A 22,079-nucleotide genomic window follows, 5' to 3' on the forward strand; every position below is an offset into this window, starting at 1 on the left:
TCGGGTCCTGGCACCTTCCCCGCCTGCATGGAGTTGTTGCTCTCTATGATCTCTCCCAGTCCTATTGGTGCTTATAGCGCCCTCCGTCTATTGTCCCCCACGACTGGCATGTCCAGTCCATCGAGGAACCGTTTCATCCCAGCGTCCCCGTCGGTAGAAGGTCTCAACTGCTCGTTTGACCTGTTTTTGTTCGACTACCAGTCTGTCTCTGCTATTCTTTACCTGTGCTATCTTCCTCATGGCTGCCTGCTTTCTCAGCTGCTGAGCTAGTAGGTGGCCAGCATTTACTGTGTTCATACAAGGTGTCTGGTGGAGTTGGTGTACTGTTTTCCTAGTGGATAGCAGGTTAAAGTCCATTTGTAGCTTTTTCCTCTCCATCGGAAACTCTACGGTCAGAGCCGAGGAGTACTTTCTGTTCACCTCGAGACTTCCCCATTCTGGTTATTAGTAACATACTCGGCTGTGGCCTGTGATGGTTTCTGGCAGAAGGCCTTATCGGCTAAGTGGTCCGTATCCAACCTCCATGTGGGGCGTTTGGCATGATCAGTCTCCAACCTCACACCCATGTCATGTGGAGCGTGGTCGGAGATGGCTATCATGGAGTATTCTGTCATTATTTCTGGAAGCAGCGATTTCCCTACTGCAACGAGGTCTATCGGCGAAAAGAATGAGAATTCCTTCTCACCGAAGTGCAGAAACTGCCATGGGTCCACTGTCCCCATCTGTTCCATGAATGCCCTAGCCATGCCTGTCCTTTTTCCCGATCTGGGTTTGATCGATCCGTTAATGGATCCTGTACACAGTTGAAGTTGCCTCCCATGATCAGTTGGTGTGTGTCAATGTCGGGGATTTCCGCCATGGTCTTTTTTATGAAATCTGTGTCATCCCATTTGGGAAGGTACACATTCACGAGAACACCAGTGCCCCGTCAAGGACACCGCTGACCATAACGTACCGTCCCCCTGGGCCCGTATCCGTCCTTGTCGCTGTAAATACCATCCTCTTACTAATCAGTATAGCTACTCCCCTAGCCCACATCCCGTAACATGAAAGGTACATCGGTCCCACACAGCCCTTCCTTACCCACAGTCGGTCCTTCTCCCTCAGGTGTGTCGCTTGCAGGAAGTCTATGTCGGCTTTCAAACTTCTCAAATGGGCGGAGACTCTGGATCTTTTTTACTGGGCCGTTAAGTCCCCTGACATTCCAGGTGATAATCCTGGTAGGGGGTTTTTGTCCCCAACGTCCTGCGGGATCAACCAAACTTAACTGCTGGACGCGCCCCTGCACTCCAGGGTTTCCCTTTGTTAGAAGGCTGTTCAAAATGGCCACAGTCGCCGTTCTCACCATGAGGCCGGGCCCCTGTGCTCCGGGGACCAAACACGTGGGTGCGCTCCTGCACTCCGGGGTTACCTTTTGCTCATGACCCTCCAAAGTGGCTGCATGTGGCGCCAGCTTGTTTCCTCAACCTGTTCTTTGCCTGCCAAAGTCAATCTGATAACCAACCCTTTCTTCCAATCCTGTTTCTTTTGTGTTCGCCCCCACCCTGTCGGGAGGTGCACTGCAGTCACCCTTGCTGTTTGTCTTCCATGCTAGCTGTCCCTGCTAGTGTGGTGGCCCCCCTCCCGGGCTGGTCTCGTCCTTAACTTACGCTCGCTGACTGTCCTCTTTCTCCATCTGTTCCTCACCCTCACCTGCATTCCCCTGCCTTGCCCTTCTTTGTGACCCGGTCTTTTTGTTCAGGGCTAGGCAGCACAGTCCCGCGCAGACATATCGAATGTTCAATCAGTTTCTATCATTTTAGCAATCCTCCTTTGGTCTGCCATCGCTGCCTGGCCTGCCCCTTGTCCAGGCCGTTGGTCTGTACAAATTTTGTTTGCCTCTGCCAGGGAGTTAAAATAATGCTCTTTATTCTGGTATGTGACCCAGAGCCTGGCTGCGAACAGCAAACCAAATCATACCTCGTTCTTGTACAGGGCTGATTTTGCTTGATTAAACTCGGCCCAGCGCTTTGCCAGGTCTGCCTCAATGTCTTGATAAATTCGGATTTTGTGCTCTTCTCCGCTACTCGCATTAGTCTGTCTCGCCCACCTCAGCATCCTGTGCTGGTATTCGGAGCAGCTTCGCGATGATCACCTTCATCTGTTCCCCTACCTTGGGTTTCGGCCTGAGCGACATGTGTGCTCTGTCGAGCTCTGGGGGGGGGGGGGGGGGGGGGGGGGGGGTTGGGGACGCTGTCTCTCCCGACTAGGTTGCCCAACATTTGGGCGACGTAGCCCATCAGGTCTCTGCCCTCAATACCTTCTGGCAGACCCACGATCCAAATGTTCGGTCTTTGGGACCTGTTTTCTTGGTCCTCGACTATCCCCTTTAAGTTCCTTTGGGCCGCCACCAACCTTTTAACTTCTGCTTCCAGTCACTCTGGTCCATCGAGGTTTTCTCTAGGTTGAGGATTGTCCTTTCCTGTGCTTTCACCTTCTTCCCCAACTTGTCAATCGTTTTTTGTATGGTGACCATCGCCTCGGTCACTGCCACCTGGATTTTGATCCTGACCGCTCATGAGGAAAGTCTTTCATCCGTCTCCAGGTGGTGATGAGACTGGCACTCGGGTTGTCGGTCTCCCTCTCTCTTGGGCGGCCATTGCCCCATCCCTCCGGGGGTTCGACGGCTTGTCCGCCTGCTGCTCGTGGCCCTTTCCATCACTTCTGCCATCCTTTCGATCCCTCGAGCTCCCGTTTGCTGGCATTTTGGTGTGGGTCTTTCCTTCTCATCCTTGAGGTTAAGTTGTCTTCAAATTCGGGCAAAATTCGCCTAATAGTACCTATTTGGTTCTGGTCTGGAGGAGAGCCACCTGATGTGCGTCTACTCCGGAAGTCGTAGGGGTCTTTCTAATGGTGTGGGGATATACTTTGCAGTACTAAGTCACTTGTAATAAACCTCCCATCACCTTCGCTAAAATCAAAGAATTCTACAAAGATTGAGGAAAGAATATGGGACCTCCTCTGTCTGTTTAGCTTAGTCAATTACACCGAGTTGTACAAGTCATTGAGAAGCTTGCAGGAAAGTTTGTTGACATAATCCATGATCTTTCTCCTCCCCGAAGATCTTCATTTATGACGGTACACATTTCCCATTGTTTAATGTTGTGGGCTGAGCAGGGGCAGGCTGACATTTCACTCTCTCACTTTTGCTAATTCCTCCACCAGATGAAAGATGTCTTCTTCTTCCTATTTTTCCTGACTGTTTGGCTCATTGCTTACGGTGTGGCCACTCAGGCTCTACTGCATCCCAACGAGACTCGTGTGGACTGGATCTTCAGGAATGTTCTCTACAGACCTTACCTTCAGATATTTGGCCAGATTCCACTGGATGAAATAGATGGTACGTGGTTTAAGGTCTAACCTTATTGTTCTGTGAAGTCCACACTTTATCCAAACTGAGCACACTGCCTGGAGGGCTAATGGAAGCAGGTTCAACAGTAACTTTCAAAAAGAGAATTGGATATAAACGTGAAAAGGAAACATTTATGTGACTATGGGGGAAGAGAAGAGCAGGGGAATAGAAATAATTGGATAGTTCTTTCAAAGAATTGGTACAGGTATGAAGGGCCTAACAGCCTTGTTTTAGTTTTGATTCTCCAATTTTGGATGGACTGTATTGGAATATAATACGTCTGTTTTTTAAAATCTCTTTAACTTGTGTTGTCAAAGCATAAATTATGAAGGTTTTCAATAAATGTATGTCAACTTTTTTTAAGATAAAGATAGATAGTTTTTTGAAGAATAAAGGGATTAAGGGTTATGGTGTTCGGGCCGGAAAGTGGAGCTGAGTCCACAAAAGATCAGCCATGATCTCATTGAATGGCGGAGCAGGCTCGAGGGGCCAGATGGCCTACTCCTGCTCCTAGTTCTTATGTTCTAACTGCAGACTTAGCCTGCCTCTCCCACAATCCATCTCCTAGTCCAGTTTTGGAGTTGCTAGTACTGAAGGTGATTTCATTGTAATTCTAGAGGTTCGGATGGTTAATCGATCCTGCTTCACTAACCAACACAATATGACAAATGAAGATAACTTACCATACTGCATTAATCGTTATGCAAACTGGCTGGTCATCATGCTTCTGGTCATCTTTCTGCTGGTCACTAATGTACTGCTGTTGAATCTTCTGATCGCCATGTTCAGGTGATGTATAAACATTTACAACTGGAATTTTGCAGGGCTTTCCGATCTGGTTCCATAAATTGGTACAATGGTTGGCAGAATCCTTGTAGATACAGTGTAAACGGATTTATGCCAAAATTACAGCAAGAGATTGGGAGAACACCGATGGAAGTGGTTCCCTATAAGGTAGTGACGTCCATCCTAATGAAAGGGCTATGTCTGACTAAATTAGTTTTGAGTTGGGCAGAATCACAATTTAAATATATCCAACGCTATTTGGAAAGTATGAATCATACCATTTATATCTCCATCTCTTCCGGTCAGTCTTTTTTCCTGTGTTAGGTTGACATTCATCCTTCATTTATGACCTCTTTTCATTTGTGTTTCTGTCCTCCATTTCTGTCTTCCTCCTTCATTTCCATTCTATTCTTTTACTCTTGTTTGTCCTCTTCATTTGTCTCTTTCCTCTTTCATTCCTGACAGTGCATTTCTGCTTTTCCTTCATCTTATTTGACCTCAGGAAATGGGTGTTCCTGGCATTTGTTGCCATTATCTAGTTGCTCTGAAAAGGCGGGGCTGGTCCTATTCCTTGAACCATTGCAGTCTTTGTGATGATGGTACACCCAAAATGGTGTTACATATGGAATTGCATGATGTTGACTGAGCAATAGTGAAGAAATGGTGATGTATGTCAAAATGCGAATGATGCAAGACTTGAGAGAGGAAATTGGAAATGATGATGTTCCCATAATACTGGTGCTTGTCATTCACAGGGAAGGTAGCTGTTATCTACATAACCAGTCTGAGTTGCTACAGTGCAACCTATATATCATGCATACTACAGCTGGTGTCCCAGTAAAGTGGGTCCATATTGAGTTCGGTGATAGAGGGACCAGTCAAGCACAATATTGAGATGGTGTTTTGTCTTGTGCAGTCTGCTTGCACGATGAGTATTTCTGACTTCAGCCTTGCAGGTAGTAGAGAGGGTTTGCAAAGTCTGGAGGTGAACAACTCATTGCAGAGTTGCCAACTCATGTGACAGGAATTTGATGATATTGGACGGAATTCTCCGTTTGGGGGTCTGAATTGCATGCGATTTGTGTTCTCCTTGGGGGCGCTATTCGGTAAGCGAGTCTGTACTTCCAAATGGGCCAACACTCTGCTGCTGCGTATTCCGAGCAATTCCCGGCCCATCGGGCGTTCTAACAATTGGGGCTGGAATTAGCGCCAAAGAGTCTGACAGCTGGAACTGTTTTTGAGCACTCCACTAACCACACACTCGCTGCAGCCACCATGACGGCTCAGAGAAGACCTGCCCCGTGATGTCAGGAATCCGAAGTGGACCCACAGCTTCATACCAGTGAGGAGTGGATGGGCACCCTCTTCCCAATGTGGCCGCATACTCAAGCCTGCCCACCTGAACACTGTTTGGGAGGTTGTGTCAGAGGCAGTCAGCGCTGCCGGTCTCACCAGGAGGGGACAACTGGTGATCCGAGGGGTGGGGTCACTGGTGAGTCCTCTGCCCTGAGAGGGGCAGAGAACCAGGGAAGCTTCCAAAGGCCGTGGTACAGGTGTCCTTTTATTAGAGTGAGCTCTGCTGATCCCCTGCTTCCTCTCAATGGGGCAGCGCTTCTGAGGAGTTCCAACACCTGCTGGGTTCCTGATTGAGCTTGGCTCTTGATGATACAGCTGGGACATGTGGGTGTCCAGAGAGGCACCCTGGGTGGGTTCCCAGATGACCAGAGAGTTTCTGAGCATTCAAAGTACCCAGGCAGCTCTCAGAAGTGAGAGCAGCCAGAGGTTTGTAAGTAGCATCAAAGGGGTACATTTACAAAACAGACTGCAGCAATGGTGGTCTGAGCTAGGCCACCCCGATCCCGAGGGGGACACCCCAAATCCATGGATTTGGCACCAAATCACTACCCGCTACTGCCCCTGCCCCCCCCCCCCCAGCCAGGTTCTCCCCATTAGAGGATGTGCAGGGGCAAGTCTGCGGTCTGTTCGTTTAGCTGCACATTTACGTCGATACGGCCCCTCAATGGAACCACTTCTCCAGTATAGAATATGATTATCTTTGAGGGTTTCAAGGCGACATGTCGTAGTTTCTCTTGGTAAACAGATTCTGGGACCAACAAAATGAGTATCCACCTCCATTTTCATCGGTGGTCGGCCCAGTAAAGCAGTGACCTAGTTACAGCTTGTTGCCGCCGCATTGGTCAGTACTTTAAATGACAGTTCATTACCTGATTGTGATTCTAGTCCTTTTTGCATCACGTGGATCCTCTTCCCTCTATTCAGCTTTTCACTTGATGTATTTGGTTCTTGCTTTTCATAATTCTTGTTTGGAACCAGCATGTTCGTTGTGTCCCTTTTACCAGAATTCTTGCATGCTGCATCTTTACTCCAGCAAACAGTTGTGTGAACGTTTTTTGTACATCCATTGCAATTTCAAACCTGTGCCGGTGGCTTGGGTTTCAGCTGATACCTTATGGACATTAGTGCTCCAGCTTAATTGTTGCACTTCTTTAGCCGTTACTTCCCCAGAGATTGCAACTTATAAAGCCTTCTTTAGGTCCAAGTTACTCTCTGTTAACAACCTTTACTTGATAGCTTTGCTTCTTAACCCACTCACAAGTCTGTCTCTAATGGTGTCATTGAAGACATCTCCAAATTTACAGTATTCGGCTACTTTCTTCAAAGTAGCTATGAATTGTGTGATTGATTCACCATCTTGTTGATTACCTTTGTGGAACCTGAACCAATCGGCCATGACCAAAAGTTTAGATAAGAAGTGGCCTGCAATATCTCCAGTATTTTATCATACGTTTTTGAGCCTGGTATTTCTGGTTGCACCAGACTTTGCAGGAGTTGGAAGGCCCCCCCCCCCCCTCCCCCCCTACCCCCCACCCACCGCCCCCCCCCCCCCCCAACGCTTAGGAAAGATGGGATTACTAGGTCTGCCACAATTTTGTTCACCTTGACTAAGTCTTTGAAATTTTCGGCATATGAGCTCCAGCGCTCTGAGCTTTCATCATACGGTTCCATGGTGCCAAAAATCCTGCCATTTTACTATGGAATGTCTTGTGTAAGCACAATGTGTCCCAAAGGTTAGCTCTACCTCACTTTTTTTTCATTTCAAACAGCCTTATCTTATTGAATGGTGGAGCAGGCTCAAGGGGCCAGATGGCCTACTCCTGCTCCCAGTTCTTATGCTCTTATAACAAGATAACCCTGAGCGTAGCCTGTTCCTTTCAAGATTTGCAACAGGTGTTGTAAAACTCCCCCAGCTCTCAATTATTTGTTGCAGACTATTTGTTACTTTACATGCTACTCATAGTAAAAGGAGCACTGATCCAGAACCTTCTGGGCAGAGCATATGGCAAGCATGGTTTTGAGACTGTTTTCACCAAAATCTATGTTTACGTTTTGGTTTGCTCGATGGTTGCTGCTATTATCCAGCACCCCTTCATTGTCAGCTTTGGTGCAGTGATGTTTGTATCTTCTTAATTTTCCTATATTTATTTTTTACTTTGCCAGGAATCTGCCAACATGGTTCTGATCTACTCATCGCCAGTTTTATTTGTGGCATTTTGAAAGATAGGCTTGCAGACCACAAACAAACAACAGCTTTATTAGAAAGGAGTTTACTCAACAGGTGTAAAGAAAGACTGACTGTTAGCCTACCCAAACTGCCGATGACATAATCAATAAGTCACATGATCAAACTATTTAAGTGACCCTGTTCCAACTAGGAATAAATACGAACACACAACAAAAATGACTGGGCTTTCTCTGGTTTGAGATGCTCATTAACCAGCACTTCTGTCTCATGCTTTCAACTCTCTCTCAATTTTTTTTCCGCCCAATGTCTCCCTCCTCTCTCTATCTTGTTGAGAAATGAGTCTGTGTTGCGTTAGATTAGTTGAGGATGCAAATCAATCAGCTTGCTCCAGTGTGATTAGTTAGGGTGTATAATTTGTGTTTTAATTCTTATGCCTCAATGAACTATTTCTGCAGGTGAGTTTCTCAACGAGTGAGCATTTTTCATTATTAATACTCACATTGTTAGCTAAGCGAGGAAGGAGGCACCAAATAAAATCAGGAAGTGAGCTGCACTCTGCCCATAAGCTAAAGACTTGGGACCCCAAAATGTCTTGAACAATTCTCCTGGTGCAATTCTGCCAATACTTTATTTTCTAACTTTGAGTTACACTCTGTTTTAACTTTTGGGTTACACCCTGTTCAATGCCAGAGGAAGATGATACAATGACATTAACAACATGTGCGGGCCTGTGCCCGTTCCATTGCTTTGAAAACATACGGATGCAACATTAGATGTCACAAGCCAGTGGCACAATCAGAAAAAGCAGCAAGCTTTTCAACCTCCACAAACAAAATAAAGATTCGCCAAATGCTTTGATAGGACAGTCTCCTTTAAACTGTATTCTCTAATTATTTAAGCTTTCAAATGCAACATGGTCAGCTTGTTTATAACTTGCTACTTGTGGCTTGTAAAGTCAGTGGGCGGTGATGCTCTGGTCGGATAGCTACGTGTTTCTCGGCCACGTGCCAATCGCTGGTGGTGGGATTCTATACTCCTGCCGCTTTCAATGAGATTGCCCATTGTAACCACCCCGGACCGCTGCAAAACCCACTGGCAGGAGTACAATGCGGGCAGGAAAACGGAATCACAACTACCAGAGAATTCTGGCCAGTGTTCGTGACTATTTGGCTTCTTTGGAACAAACAATACATTGGAAGCACGTTTCTTCGCAAATAAACCTTCATCTCTTAGGATACCTAATTGCTTAAATTTTCTGGCCAGTATTTTGACAGTTTTATTTTAATGCTAACAGGAACTCTTTGGTTTTAAGTAGGTTACCACAGTCATGGAAACAATGTCTTTAAAAAATATATACATATTTATTAAAGTTTTTTAACAAAACAAAACAATTTTTTCCCCTTACAAAAGTAACCCCCCCCCCCACCCCCGTAACAAAATAACACAAAATCGCCCTGAGCAAGATATATACATGGTAAGATGATATATTTACAGAGCTTTATGCACTATCTCTCGCTCTTCGTACCAGTTTCCCCCACCCTCCATGTTATCCCCCGCTCGTCCGTCCCCTCAAGCAATCTCTCGTTTCCCCCCTCCCCCCCAAGGGTTGCTGCTGCTGCTGACCGACCTTCCTCTAATGCTCCGCGAGGTAGTCTAGGAACGGTTGCCACCGCCTGTAGAACCCCTGCGCAGACCCCCTTAAGGCAAACTTAATCCTTTCCAACTTTATGAACCCAGCCATGTCGTTTGTCCAGGCCTCCACGCTAGGGGACTTCGCCTCCTTCCACATTAGCAAGATCCTTCGCCGGGCTACCAGGGACGCAAAGGCCAGAATGCTGGCCTCTTTCGCCTCCTGCAATCCCGGCTCGTTCACTACTCCAAATATTGCTAGCCCCCAGCTTGGCTTGACCCGGACTTTCACCACCTGAGATATTGCTCCCGCCACTCCTCTCCAGAACCCCTCCAGTGCCGGGCATGACCAAAACATATGGACATGGTTCGCCGGACTCCCTGAACACCTTCCACATTTGTCCTCTGCCCCAAAGAACCTACTCAACCTCGCCCCCGTCAAGTGCGCTCTGTGAACCACCTTAATTTGTATCAGGCTGAGCCTGGCACATGAGGAGGAGGAATTGACCCTACCCAGGGCATCAGCCCACAAACCTTCCTCGATCTCCTCCCCCCATTTACCCTTCAACTCTTCTGCTAGCGCTTCCCCCTCTTCTTTCATCTCTTGGTGTATTGCCGAAACCTTGCCCTCCCCGACCCATACACCCGAGATCACCCTGTCTTGAATTTCCTGTGTCGGGAGCAGCGGGAATTCCCTGACCTGTCGCCTCACAAAAGCCCTCACCTGCATATATCTGAATGCATTTCCCGGGTGTAGCTCAAACTTCTCCTCCAGTGCCCCTCGGCTCGCAAATGTCCCGTCGATGAACAGGTCCCCCATTCTTCGAATTCCCGCCCGGTGCCAGCCCTGGAACCCCCTGTCCATCTTCCCCGGGACAAACCGGTGGTTACCCCTGATCTGGGACCACACCGAGGCTCCCACTGCACCCCTATGCCGTCTCCACTGGCCCCAGATCCTTAACGTTGCCGCCACCACCGGGCTCGTGGTGTACTTTGATGGCGAGACCGGCAACGGTGCCGCCACCAGCACCCCCAAGCTCGTTCCTTTGCAGGACGCCATCTCCATCCTCTTCCATGTCGCCCCCTCTCCCTCCATAACCCACTTACGGATCATCGCCACGTTTGCTGCCCAGTAGTAGCTCCCTAGGTTTGGCAGCGCCAGCCCTCCTCGGTCCCTACTGCGCTTCAGGAACCCTCTCCTTACCCTCGGGGTTTTGTTCGCCCACACAAACCCCACAATACTCCTACCTACTCTCTTGAAAAAGCCTTTGGTGATCACGATGGGGAGGCACTGGAACACAAACAAAAACCTCGGAAGGACCACCATTTTTACCAACTGCACTCTACCCGCCAACGAGAGTGGCAACATATCCCATCTTTTGAAGTCCACCTCCATTTGGTCCACCAACCTCGTCAGATTCAGTTTGTGTAGGGCCCCCCAGCTCCTGGCTATCTGGATCCCTAGATACCAAAAACTCCCCTCCGCCCTCCTCAGTGGTAGGGCCCCTATCCCTCTTTCTTGGTCCCCTGCCTGTAGTACAAAAAGCTTGCTCTTCCCTACATTGAGCTTATAGCCCGAGAACTCCCCAAACTCCCTCAAAGTCTGCATGACCTCCACCATCCCCTCCATTGGGTCCGCCACGTACAGCAGCAGGTCGTCCGCGTATAGCGACACCCGATGCTCTTTTCCCCCCCCCCCCCCCCCCCCCCGCGGACCACCCCCCTCCATTTATTAGACTCCCTCAGTGATATGGCCAAGGGTTCGATCGCCAATGCAAACAACAGGGGGGACAGAGGGCACCCCTGCCTCATTCCTCGGTACAGCCGAAAGTACTCCGACCTCCGCCGGTTCGTCACCACACTTGCCACCGGGGCGCTGTAAAGGAGCTTAACCCAGCTAATAAACCCTCCCCCGAACCCAAACCTACGCAACACCTCCCAGAGGTACTCCCACTCAACTCGGTCAAAGGCCTTTTCCGCGTCCATGGCTGCCACTATCTCCGCCTCTCCCTCCTCCGATGGCATCATTATCACGTTTAAGAGCCGCCGCACATTTGTATTTAATTGCCTGCCCTTTACAAATCCCGTCTGGTCCTCATGTATCACCCCCGGGACACCTCAATCCTCGTGGCCAGCACTTTTGCCAATAGCTTAGCATCCACATTAATGAGCGAAATCGGCCTGTACGATCCACATTGCAGTGGGTCCTTGGCTCGCTTCAGAATCAAGGAAATTGTCGCCTCCGACATTGTCGGGGGCAGGGACCCCTCCTCTCTTGCCTCGTTAAAGGTCCTCACTAGTAGCGGGGCCAAGAGGTCCGCATACTTTCTATAGAACTCCACTGGGAACCCATCCGGCCCCGGGGCCTTCCCCGCCTGCATGCTCCCCAAACCCTTACTCAGCTCCTCCAACCCGATTGGTGCCCCCAAACCAGCCACCTCTTGCTCCTCCACCATCGGGAACCGCAGTTGGTCCAGGAACCTTCCCATCCCCTCTTCCCCCCCCCCTGGGGGCTGGGATCTGTACAGCTCTTCATAGAAGGCCTTGAATACCTTGTTTATTTTGTTGCACTCTGGGCCATGGCTCCCCCACTATCTTTGACTCCCCCTATTTCCCTCGCTGCCGCCCTCTTACGGAGCTGGTGTACCAGCATCCGACTGGCCTTTTCCCCGTACTCGTAGGTCGCCCCGTGCCTTCCTCCACTGTGCCTCCGCCTTCCCCGTGGTCAACAGGTCAAACTCCGTCTGGAGCCGTCGCCTTTCCCCACGTAATCTTTCCTTTGGGGCCTATGCGTATCTCCTGTCCACTTGCAAAATCTCCCCCACTAACCTCTCCCTTTCCATGCCCTCTGTCTTCTGCCTATGAGCCCTAATGGAGATTTGCTCTCCCCTGATCACCGCCTTCAACGCCTCCCATACCACCCCCACTCGCACCTCCCCGTTGTCGTTGGCCTCCAAGTAACTTTCAATACACCCCCTTACCTTACCACACACCACCTCATCTGCCAACAGTCCCACATCCAACCGCCACAGCGGGCGTTGGTCCCTCTCCTCTCCCAGCCCCACTTCCACCCAGTGCGGGGCATGGTCCGAAACGGCTATGGCCGGATACTCCGTCCCCTCCACCCTCGGGATGAGCGCCCTGCCCAGAACAAAGAAGTCTATCCGGGAGTATGCCTTGTGCACGTGAGAGAAGAAAGAAAATTCCCTGGCCTGCGGTCTTGCAAACCTCCATGGGTCCACTCCCCCCATCTGGTCCATGAACCCCCTGAGCACCCTGGCCGTCACCGGCCTCTTTCCCGTCCTTGATCTGGAGCGGTCCAGTGCTGGGTCCAGCACTGTGTTAAAGTCCCCTCCCATTATCAGTCCTCCTACCTCCAGGTCCGGGATGCGCCCCAACATGCGCTTCATAAATCCAGCATCATCCCAGTTCGGGGCGTATACATTTACCAACACCACCCACGTCCCTTGCAACCTACCACTCACCATCACGTATCTCCCTCCATTGTCCGCTACGATAGTCTTGGCCTCAAATGACACATGTTTTCCCACCAGAATTGCCACCCCTCTGTTTTTCGCATCCAGTCCCGAGTGAAATACCTGTCCTACCCATCCCCTTCTTAACCTAACCTGGTCCGCCACCTTCAGGTGTGTCTCTTGGAGCATAGCCACGTCTGCCTTCAGTCCCTTCAAGTGCGCGAACACTCGAGCCCTCTTCACCGGTCCGTTCAGGCCCCTCACGTTCCACGTTATCAGCCGGATTGGAGGGGCTCGCACCCCCGCCGACTAGCCTTCTCGTTTTCTGGGCCAGTCCCGTGTCCGCGTCTCCCTCACCTCCGTCCCGGCCACCTCTTCTGTGTCCCATTCCCTTTCGGCCAGTGCAGCAGCAACCCTGTTTCCCCCCCCTTCCCTCCCCCCCGCTAGATCCCGGTCTAGCTTTTTTGCTCCCCCCATATCACTCCCGTAAGTCAGCTGACGCCTGCTGACCCCGGCTTCCCCCACCATCCCTTTGACCCCCCCGTGTGGGAATCTCCCCATCAGTAGACGTTCCTACGCTCCCCCTCCCACCTTTCTTCCCGCGTGCAGGAGAAAAACCCCACGCTTTCCAGAGCCTGCCCCGCCCCCCCCTGACGCAGCTTCTGTTGCGGCCTCGTCTCTCGTCCCCAGCCCATATAACATTCCCTGCACGTGCTTACCCCCCTATATACAACCGGCATCATACTTCAACCCTCAAATACCCCCCACCCTCACAAACCCTCAATTAGAGTCCAACTTTTCAGTTAGTATATAGGTCCACGCCTCTTCGGGCGTTTCGAAGTAGTGTTGTTGGCCGTTATATGTGACCTACAGTCGCGCTGGCTGCAACATTCCAAATTTCACTCCTTTCCGATGCAGCACCGCTTTGGCCCGGTTGAAACCCGCTCTCCGCTTAGCGACCTCCGTGCTCCAGTCGGGGTATATTCTAATCTCAGCATTGTCCGACTTGCTGCTCCGCTCCTTCTTGGCCCATTTCAGGACCCTCTCTCGGTCTGTGAACCGGTGAAATCTCACCACCATCGCCCTTGGCGGCTCATTTGCTTTGGGATTCCTCGCCAGCACCCGGTGCGCCCCTTCCAGCTCCAGCAACCCCGGGGGCGGGGGGGGGGGGGGGCCTCCGCGCCCATCAGCGCCCCGATCATTGTGCCCGCATATGCCGCGGCGTAGGCCCCCTCCACTCCTTCTGGGAGACCCAGGATCCTCAAATTGTTTCTCCTCGACCTGTTCTCCAGGTCTTAGAGTCTTCCCGCCCACGTCTTGTGTAGCGCCTCGTGCCGCTCCACTTTCACCGCCAGGCCCAAGAGCTCGTCCTCATTCTCACTCACTTTGTCCTGGATCTCCACCTCGTGGGCTTTCTGGGTTGCCCCAAGTCCTTCAATTATTGCCAGCATAGGCGCCACCATCTCCTTGCGCAGCTCCTCGAAACAGCGCTTGATGAATTCTTGCATCTCTTCTTTGTCCCCGGCCGCCGCCATTTTATTTATTTTACCCTTCTTCTCCCGCTGCTCCAGTGCCGTTTTTTTGGCCATTTCGCTGCGGGTCCGGTCCATACAGGTTAGTGGGGGACCTCTCTCCTCTCTTCCCCACGGGTTGGCTGTGTGAAAAGTCCCATTGGGGCTCTTCTATCGAGCCCGAAAGTCCGTCTTCGCGGGAGCTGCCGATTAGTGCGGCTTAGCTCAGCATAGCCGCAACCGGAAGTCCATGGAAACAATGTCAATGGTTAAACTTATTATTTTGATTTTGGACTACAGTATCAAAAAGGAAATCTTGAATCAGCTTGCCTGTTATACATTAATGGTGATGAAAATTGGGTGAGACGTAGAACGGGCACAGCGGTCAAAGTCAAAATGAACCCGGTGTATGAATCTACTCGTGCAATGCATTATCAGTTCAGCAGGCTAAATCCATCATTTGGTAAGGTGAAGGAAGCTCTTCATACGGATCTATCCGTGTGTACCCTGCAGAATGAAGCACTTCAGCCCTTGGACCAATTTGTGGTTCTTCATAATATAAAACATGATGTGGAGATGCCCGCGTCGGACTGGGATGAGCACAGTAAGAAGTCTTACGACACCAGGTTAAAGTCCAACAGGTTTGTTTCAAATCACTAGCTTTCAGAGCACAGCTCCTTCCTCAGGTGAGTGCTAATATAAAACAGCACACATACCTGAATTCCAAACCTCGACAAATCAAAATGCCAAACACAACTCCCTGCCCCTTTCCTAACATTTTCTTCACCATATATCCCATTACTGGGGTGATCAACTTCAACCCTGTGCTCAAGCAAATCTCAAGATGGGCCAAAGGGATGAGAGGAATTGTAGCCACTGTCTTACCACTCCTAGACCACTCAACACATGGACAAGTTGACAGCAGGGCAGGCGACTGATTCCACTGATAAATCTGACATCCGTAAAATACTTAAAAGGATAAATGTACCAACGGTTCTGCATTGGGAGGAATTTCATTCCAGCAAACAAATTGAGTACTGATTGTCTCACTGCTGGTAGCCATAGGTCGCTGCATTACTGAGTGGGTTTGAAAGGTAGCGGCGCCCAACACCACAGCAGTGAAACCTGACACACTAACATTTGATTTAGGTAACCAAACAAGAAACTATTTTGGTGCAACCTATTTTACTTTTCAAACCCTAGCTGGTTATCAAATGGACAGTACACATACGCATCAGTGGTCCTGTGTTGGGCCAGGACACTACCTTGAGGAATGTCCTTTAGGGAAGGAAATCTGCCATCCTTACCTGGTCTGGCTTACATGTGCCTCCAGACCCACAGCAATGTGGTTGACCCTTAAATGCCCTCTGAAACAGCCCAGTATTCAACTGCTCCAAAAACATGAAAAAGGAATTAAACCGGACGGACCACCCGGCATTGATGCAGACACGGGAAATGACAATGGCAAACCCAGCCCTGTCGACGCTGCAAAGTCCTGCTAACATCTGGAGGCTTGGGCCAAAGTTGGGAGAGTTGTCTCACAGACTGAGTCAAGAAACAGCCTGATATAGGCTGTGGCACAATGGTTAGCACTGCTGCCTCACAGCACCAGGGACCTGGGTTCAATTCCTGCCTTGGGTCACTGTGTGTTTGGAGTTTGCACTTTCTCTCCGTGTCTGCGTGGATTTCCTCCAGGTGCTCCCGTTTCCTTCCAAAGTCCAAAGATGTTATGGTGAGGTGGATTGGCCATGATACATTGCCCTTAGTGTCCAAAAAAGGTGTAGGTTATGTTATGGGGTTATTGGGATAGGGCAGGGGATGGAGTTTGTGTGGATTGCTCTTCCAGAGGGTCAGGAGACTCAATGGGCCAAATGGCCTCCTGCACTGTAGGGATTCTGTGATTCGACTCGATCGTCATACTCACAGAATCATACCTTGTATACAGCGTCCCAGACACCATTCCAGGGTGTGTGCTGTCTCACCTGTAAGAAAGAAGCAGCAGTGGTGTTGGTACAGGTGGGAGGGAGTTGCCCTAGGGAGTCCTCAACACCAACACTGGACCGCATGAAGTCTCATGGCTTGTTTAAACATGGGCAAGGAAACCTCCTGCTGTTTACCACGTACCGGCCACCACCAGCTGATGAATCAGTACTCCTCCATTTTGAACACCACATGAGGGTGGCAAGGGGGCAGAATTTACTCTGTGTGGGGGACTTCAATGTCCATTACCAGAGTGCTCGGTAGTACCACCACAGATCGAGCTGGCTAGGTCATAAAGAGCATAGCTGCTAGACTGGGACTGCATCATGTGGTGAGGGAAAAACATACTTGACTTCATCCTCACCAACCTGCCTGTATCAGTAGGAGTGACCGCACAATCCTTGTGGAGACAAAGTCCCATCTTCACCTTGAGGATACCCTCCATCATGTTGTGTGGCACGACCACTGAGCAAAATGGGGTAGACTTTGAACAGAGCTAGCAACTCAAGACTGAGCATCATTGGGATGCTGTGGGCCATCAGCAGCAGCAGAATTGTATTCAACCACAATCTGCAACCTTAGGACCTGGCATACTCCCCCACCACCAAGCCAGGGGATCAACTCTGGTTCAATGAAGAGTGCAGGAGAGCATGCCAGGAGCAACATCAGGCATACCGAAAAATGAGGTGTCAACCTGCTGAAGCTACAACACAGACCGACTTGTGTGCCAAACTGCACAAGCAGCACATAATAGACAGAGTTAAGTGATTCCACAACGAACGCATTAGATCTAAGCTCTGCAGTCCTGCTACATCATACCGTGAATGGTAGTGGACAATTAAACAGCTCACTGGAGGAGGCGGCTCCGCAAATATTCCCATCCTCAATGATGGAGGAGCCCAGCACATCTATGCAAAAGATGAGGTTGAAGCATTCACAACAATCTCCAGCCCAAAGTGCTGAGTGGATGATCCATCTCGGTCTCCTCCAGAGGTCCCCAGCATCACAGATGTCATTCTTCAGGCAATACGATTCACTCCACATGATATCAAGAAATGGCTGAAGGCACTGAATACTGCAAAGATTGTGGGCCCTAACAATATTCCGGCAATAGTACTGAAGACTTACGATCTGGAGCTTGCCGCACCCCTACCAAGCTGTTCCAATACAGTTACAACACTGACATCCACCCGGCAATGTAGAAAATTGCCCAAGTGTGTCCTGTACACAAGAAATAGTACAAATCCAACCCAGCCAATTACTGCCCTATCAGTCTACTCACCATCATCAGCAAAGTGATGGAAGGAATCATCAAGTGCTATCAAACGGCATTTACTCAGCAATAACCTGCTCACGGATGCTCAGTTTGGGTTCTGCCAAGGTCACTCAACTCCTGCCCTCATTACAGCCTTGCTTCAAACAAGGACAATAGAGCTGAATGCCACAGATGAGGCAAGAGTGACTGCCCTTGACATCAAGGCAGCATTTGATTGGGTACGGCATCAAGCAAAACTGGAATTAATGGGAATCAGGGGGGAAACTCTCGGCTGGTTGGAGTCATACCTGGCCAAGGAAGATGGTTGTGGTGGTTGGAGGTCAATCATCTCAGCTCCAGGACATCAATGTAGGAGTTCCTCAAGGTAGCGTCCTGGCCCAACCATCTGCAGCTGCTTCATGACCTCCCATCATAAGGTCAGAAGTGGGAATGGTTGCAGATGGCTTGCGACGCCTCAGATAATGAAGCAGTCCATGACCAAATGTAGCAAGACCTGGGCAATATCCAGGCTTGGGCTGACAAGTAGCAAGTAACATGCGTGCCACACAAGTGCCAGGCAATGACCATTGACCAAAGGAAAGATCTAACAATAGCCCCTTGACATTCATTGACATTACCATCGCTGAATCCCCCACAATCAACATTCTGGGGGTTACCATTGATCAGAAACTGAACTGGACTCACCACATTAGTACTGTGACTACCAGAGAAGGCCAAAGACTAGGAATCCTGCGGCAAGTAACTCACCTCCTGACCCCCCAAAGCCTATCCACCATCTACAAGGCACAGGTCCCCCCGGGAAGTGCCTTTAGATATATGCAGGTGAGGGCTTTTGTGAGGCGACACGTGAGGGAATTCCCGTTGCTCCCGGCACAAGAAGTTCAAGATAGGGTGATCTCGGGTGTATGGGTCGGGGAGGGCAAGGTGTCAGAAATACACCAGGAGTTGAAAGAAGAGGAGGAAGCGCTGGTAGAAGAGTTGAAGGGTAAATGGGAGGAGGTGCTGGGGGAGGAGATCGAGGAAGGTCTGTGGGCTGATGCCCTAGGTAGGGTTCATTCCTCCTCCTCGTGTGCCAGGCTCAACCTGATACAATTTAAGGTGGTCCACAGAGCGCACTTGACGGGGGTGAGGTTGAGTAGGTTCTTTGGGGTAGAGGACAGGTGTGGAAGGTGCTCAGGGAGCCCGGCGAACTATGTCCATATGTTTTGGTCATGCTCGGCACTGGAGGGGTTCTGGAGAGGAGTGGCGGGAGCAATATCTCAGGTGGTGAAAGTCTGGGTCAAGCCAAGCTGGGGGCTAGCAATATTTGGAGTAGTGGACGAACCGGGAGTGCAGGAGGCGAAAGAGGCCGGCATTCTGGCCTTTGCGTCCCTAGTAGCCCGGCGAAGGATCTTGCTAATGTGGAAGGAGGCGAAGCCCCCCAGCCTGGATAAATGATATGGCTGGGTTCATAAAGTTGGAGAGGATTAAGTTCGCCTTGAGAGGGTCTGCGCAGGTGTTTTACAGGCGGTGGCAACTGTTCCTGGACTATCTCGCGGAGCGTTAGAGGAAGGTCGGTCAGCAGCAGCAGCAACCTTGGGGGGGGGGGGGGGGTGGAGGGGACGTCCTGGGAGGGGTGGGGGGGGAGAAAACGGGGGGAATGCCTGGGAGGGTGGATGAGCAAGAGATAACATGCAGGGTTGGGGAAACTGGCAAGTACGGGTGAGGGCCAGTGTACAAAGCTGTGTAAATATATCATTTTGCCATGTTTATATATCTTGCTCTGCGCGATTTCTCATTTTTTTTTGTTACGGGGGGGGTGTGCTCATTGTTTGTAAGGGAGAAAAATTGTGTTAAAAAACTTTAATAAATATATATATTTTTTTTAAATACAAGGCACAAGTCAAGAGTGTAATGGAATACTCTCCACTTGCCTGGATGAGTGCAGCTCCAACAACCCAAAAGAAGCTTGACACCATCCAGGACAAAGCAGCCAGCTTGATTCCTACCCTTTCCACAAACATTCAATCCCTCCACCACCAACAAACAGTGGCAGCTGTGTGTACCATCTACAAGATGCACTGCAGGAACTGGCCAAGGTTCCTTAAGCAGCACCTTCCAAACCCATAACCCCTACTATCTAGAAACAAGAGCAGCAGATATCTGGGAACCCCACCACCTGGGGTTTCCCCTCCAAGTCACTCACCACCCAGACTTCGAAATATAATCACCATTTCTTCACTATTGCGGAGTCAAAATTCTGGAACTCCCTCCCGAACAGTACTGTGGATGCACCTGCATCTCTAGTACTGCAGCGGTTCAAGAAGGCAACTCACCACCACCTTCTGAAGGGCATCTAGGGATGGGCAAGAAATACTTGCCTTGCCAGCGATGCCCACATCCTTTTTAAATGTGGATGCTTCAGGTCTTGAAATTCCTCATTGATTCTATGGGGCTCACAGTTCTAACTCTGTGGAACATTGCTCGAACGCTGAGGCAGTGTTGAGACCTGGCTTAATTAGGTTGATTCCACTTCTTGAAGTCACCCACATCGACACATCTTTAATAAAACCCACCTTCTGTTCACTCAACTCAGTTAAGCGCACATATTTCCCCATGGCGGCTGATGTTAATGGCTCTCCCTCTCAGATACTCTCCCCCTTCCTTTCAGAACTGGAACCAACCATCTTCTCAAAATAAACCCCCTTGATCCCTATGTCCTTGCAAACTATCGCCTCATACCCAACCTTGCTTGCCTCTCCAAAGTCCTTGGATATGCTGCCAGCGCCCAAAGGACTGCCCAACTTTCCCATTATTCCATGTTTGAATCCGCTCATTCAGGTTTCTGACCCTGTCACAGTACTGAAACAGTCCTCATCAGACACAGATGACATTTTATTTGACTGTGACCATGGTATACCACGCTTCCTCGTCTTTCTCATTCTGTCTGCAACCCTTGACACATTTGACCACATCCTCTTCCATGCCTTTCCTTCATCCAGCTAGGTGGGACTATCCTTGCCAGGTTCCACTGTTATGTAACTAATCATAACCAGAGTATCACTTGCAATGGTTTCTATTCGCACTTGCGTGGCTTTACCGCTGGTGTCATCCAAGAATCTATCCTTGGCCCCTTCTATTTCTCACCTACGTGCTGCACCTTGGTGAGATCTTACAAAACGTAATCTCAGGTTCCACTTGTACATCAATGACACTCCGCTCTCCCACCATTGCCTCAAAATTGTCAGACTGCTTGTCAACATGTGGTATTGAATGAGTTGATAGCACCTTCTATCGCTTTGTATCAAAGCTTTTATGGATAATTAAGTGGCCTTGATATGTTTGCTACAAGTGCTGCATAAATTCAAGTGCTTATTGTTTACTTATTTGCCCCATACAAGTCAAGTGATGGTTCCACGGAACCCTAAGTTATTCCTGCTCCACAGAAAGGGTACCCGCAGTGCTGTGATTGCCTTGAGGTGAATATACTAGCATAGGTATATCCCCTGCACCAGGGGGTCCAATCCTAGCAGGCGATCTGGACCCTAAAAGGTAAAATAACTGATTTTGTTCCTTACTTAACGTCTGATTGGAACAGTATATTAGTTCAACAGCAGTTCTTTTCCCTGCAGAAGCAAATGAAATGAAATGAAAATCGCTTATTGTCACAAGTAGGCTTCAAATGAAGTTACTGTGAAAAGCCCCTAGTCGCCACATTCCGGCGCCTGTTCAGGGAGGCTGGTACGGGAATTGAACCGTGTTGTTGGCCTGCCTTGGTCCGCTTTCAAAGCCAGCGATTTAGCCCTGTGCTAAACCAGCCCCTTACGATCAAGATTCCACTGGTATGGGTTCAGGTGGGTGGCAGATGTGCATCTCAAGTGGTTCTTGTAACTAGTTGCTTCCTACAGACCCAGAGGGCACTAATGGGTGTGATCCCATTGTAACTGCCGGGATCGCAACCAAAGCATGGGCAGTGTGACACTGGTTTTCATTGAAATGCCTTTCTTTCCCTTCCAGTTATACCTTCCAGCTTGTCCAGGGAAACACCGATATATTCTGGAAATTTCAGCGGTACAACCTAATCGTTGAGTACCATAGCCGGCCAGCTCTGGCTCCACCCTTCATCATCATCAGCCACTTAAACCTTTTCATTCGTGGGATTATTAAGGAACCACAGCACAAGCAGGAGCATTTTGGTAAGTGACCCTCTTACAGATGGGCGAGTTACAGGTCAGAAAGAAAACCCATGTACCCAAGGTATCCACCAACTTGCCAGAGAGCCACTTTTTACCGTAAGACATTGCTGAATGAGAGCGATTAAGTGGATGTGTGAAATTTAAGGGCTGTAGCACAGCTTACAGAAAGGAGTTTAATCTGCAGAGAGGTAGGATTAATCTTGATAATGTTATGATCACTGTGGAGACTAGTCATCCAAAATAACCAACCGCACAAAGTTACCTCAAAAGGAGGAAATCAATGGACAAAGGTTTCACTTTTTCTAACTTGA

At 49.6% G+C, this 22,079-nt stretch overlaps 1 protein-coding gene across 1 annotated transcript in view; it reads left to right on the plus strand.

Annotated features, from left to right (window-relative positions):
• trpm5 (transient receptor potential cation channel, subfamily M, member 5) overlaps positions 1-22,079 on the plus strand; it is a 183,793-nt gene that overhangs the window by 144,775 nt on the left and 16,939 nt on the right. The window contains exons 20-22 of the mRNA XM_072518897.1: positions 3,205-3,379; positions 4,009-4,180; positions 21,590-21,768. Coding sequence (XP_072374998.1) covers positions 3,205-3,379; positions 4,009-4,180; positions 21,590-21,768 — 526 coding nt within the window. The remainder of the gene's footprint in view (positions 1-3,204; positions 3,380-4,008; positions 4,181-21,589; positions 21,769-22,079) is intronic.

Source organism: Scyliorhinus torazame, chromosome 10 (genome assembly GCF_047496885.1).
Source record: "Scyliorhinus torazame isolate Kashiwa2021f chromosome 10, sScyTor2.1, whole genome shotgun sequence".
Taxonomy (NCBI): Eukaryota; Metazoa; Chordata; class Chondrichthyes; order Carcharhiniformes; family Scyliorhinidae; genus Scyliorhinus; species Scyliorhinus torazame.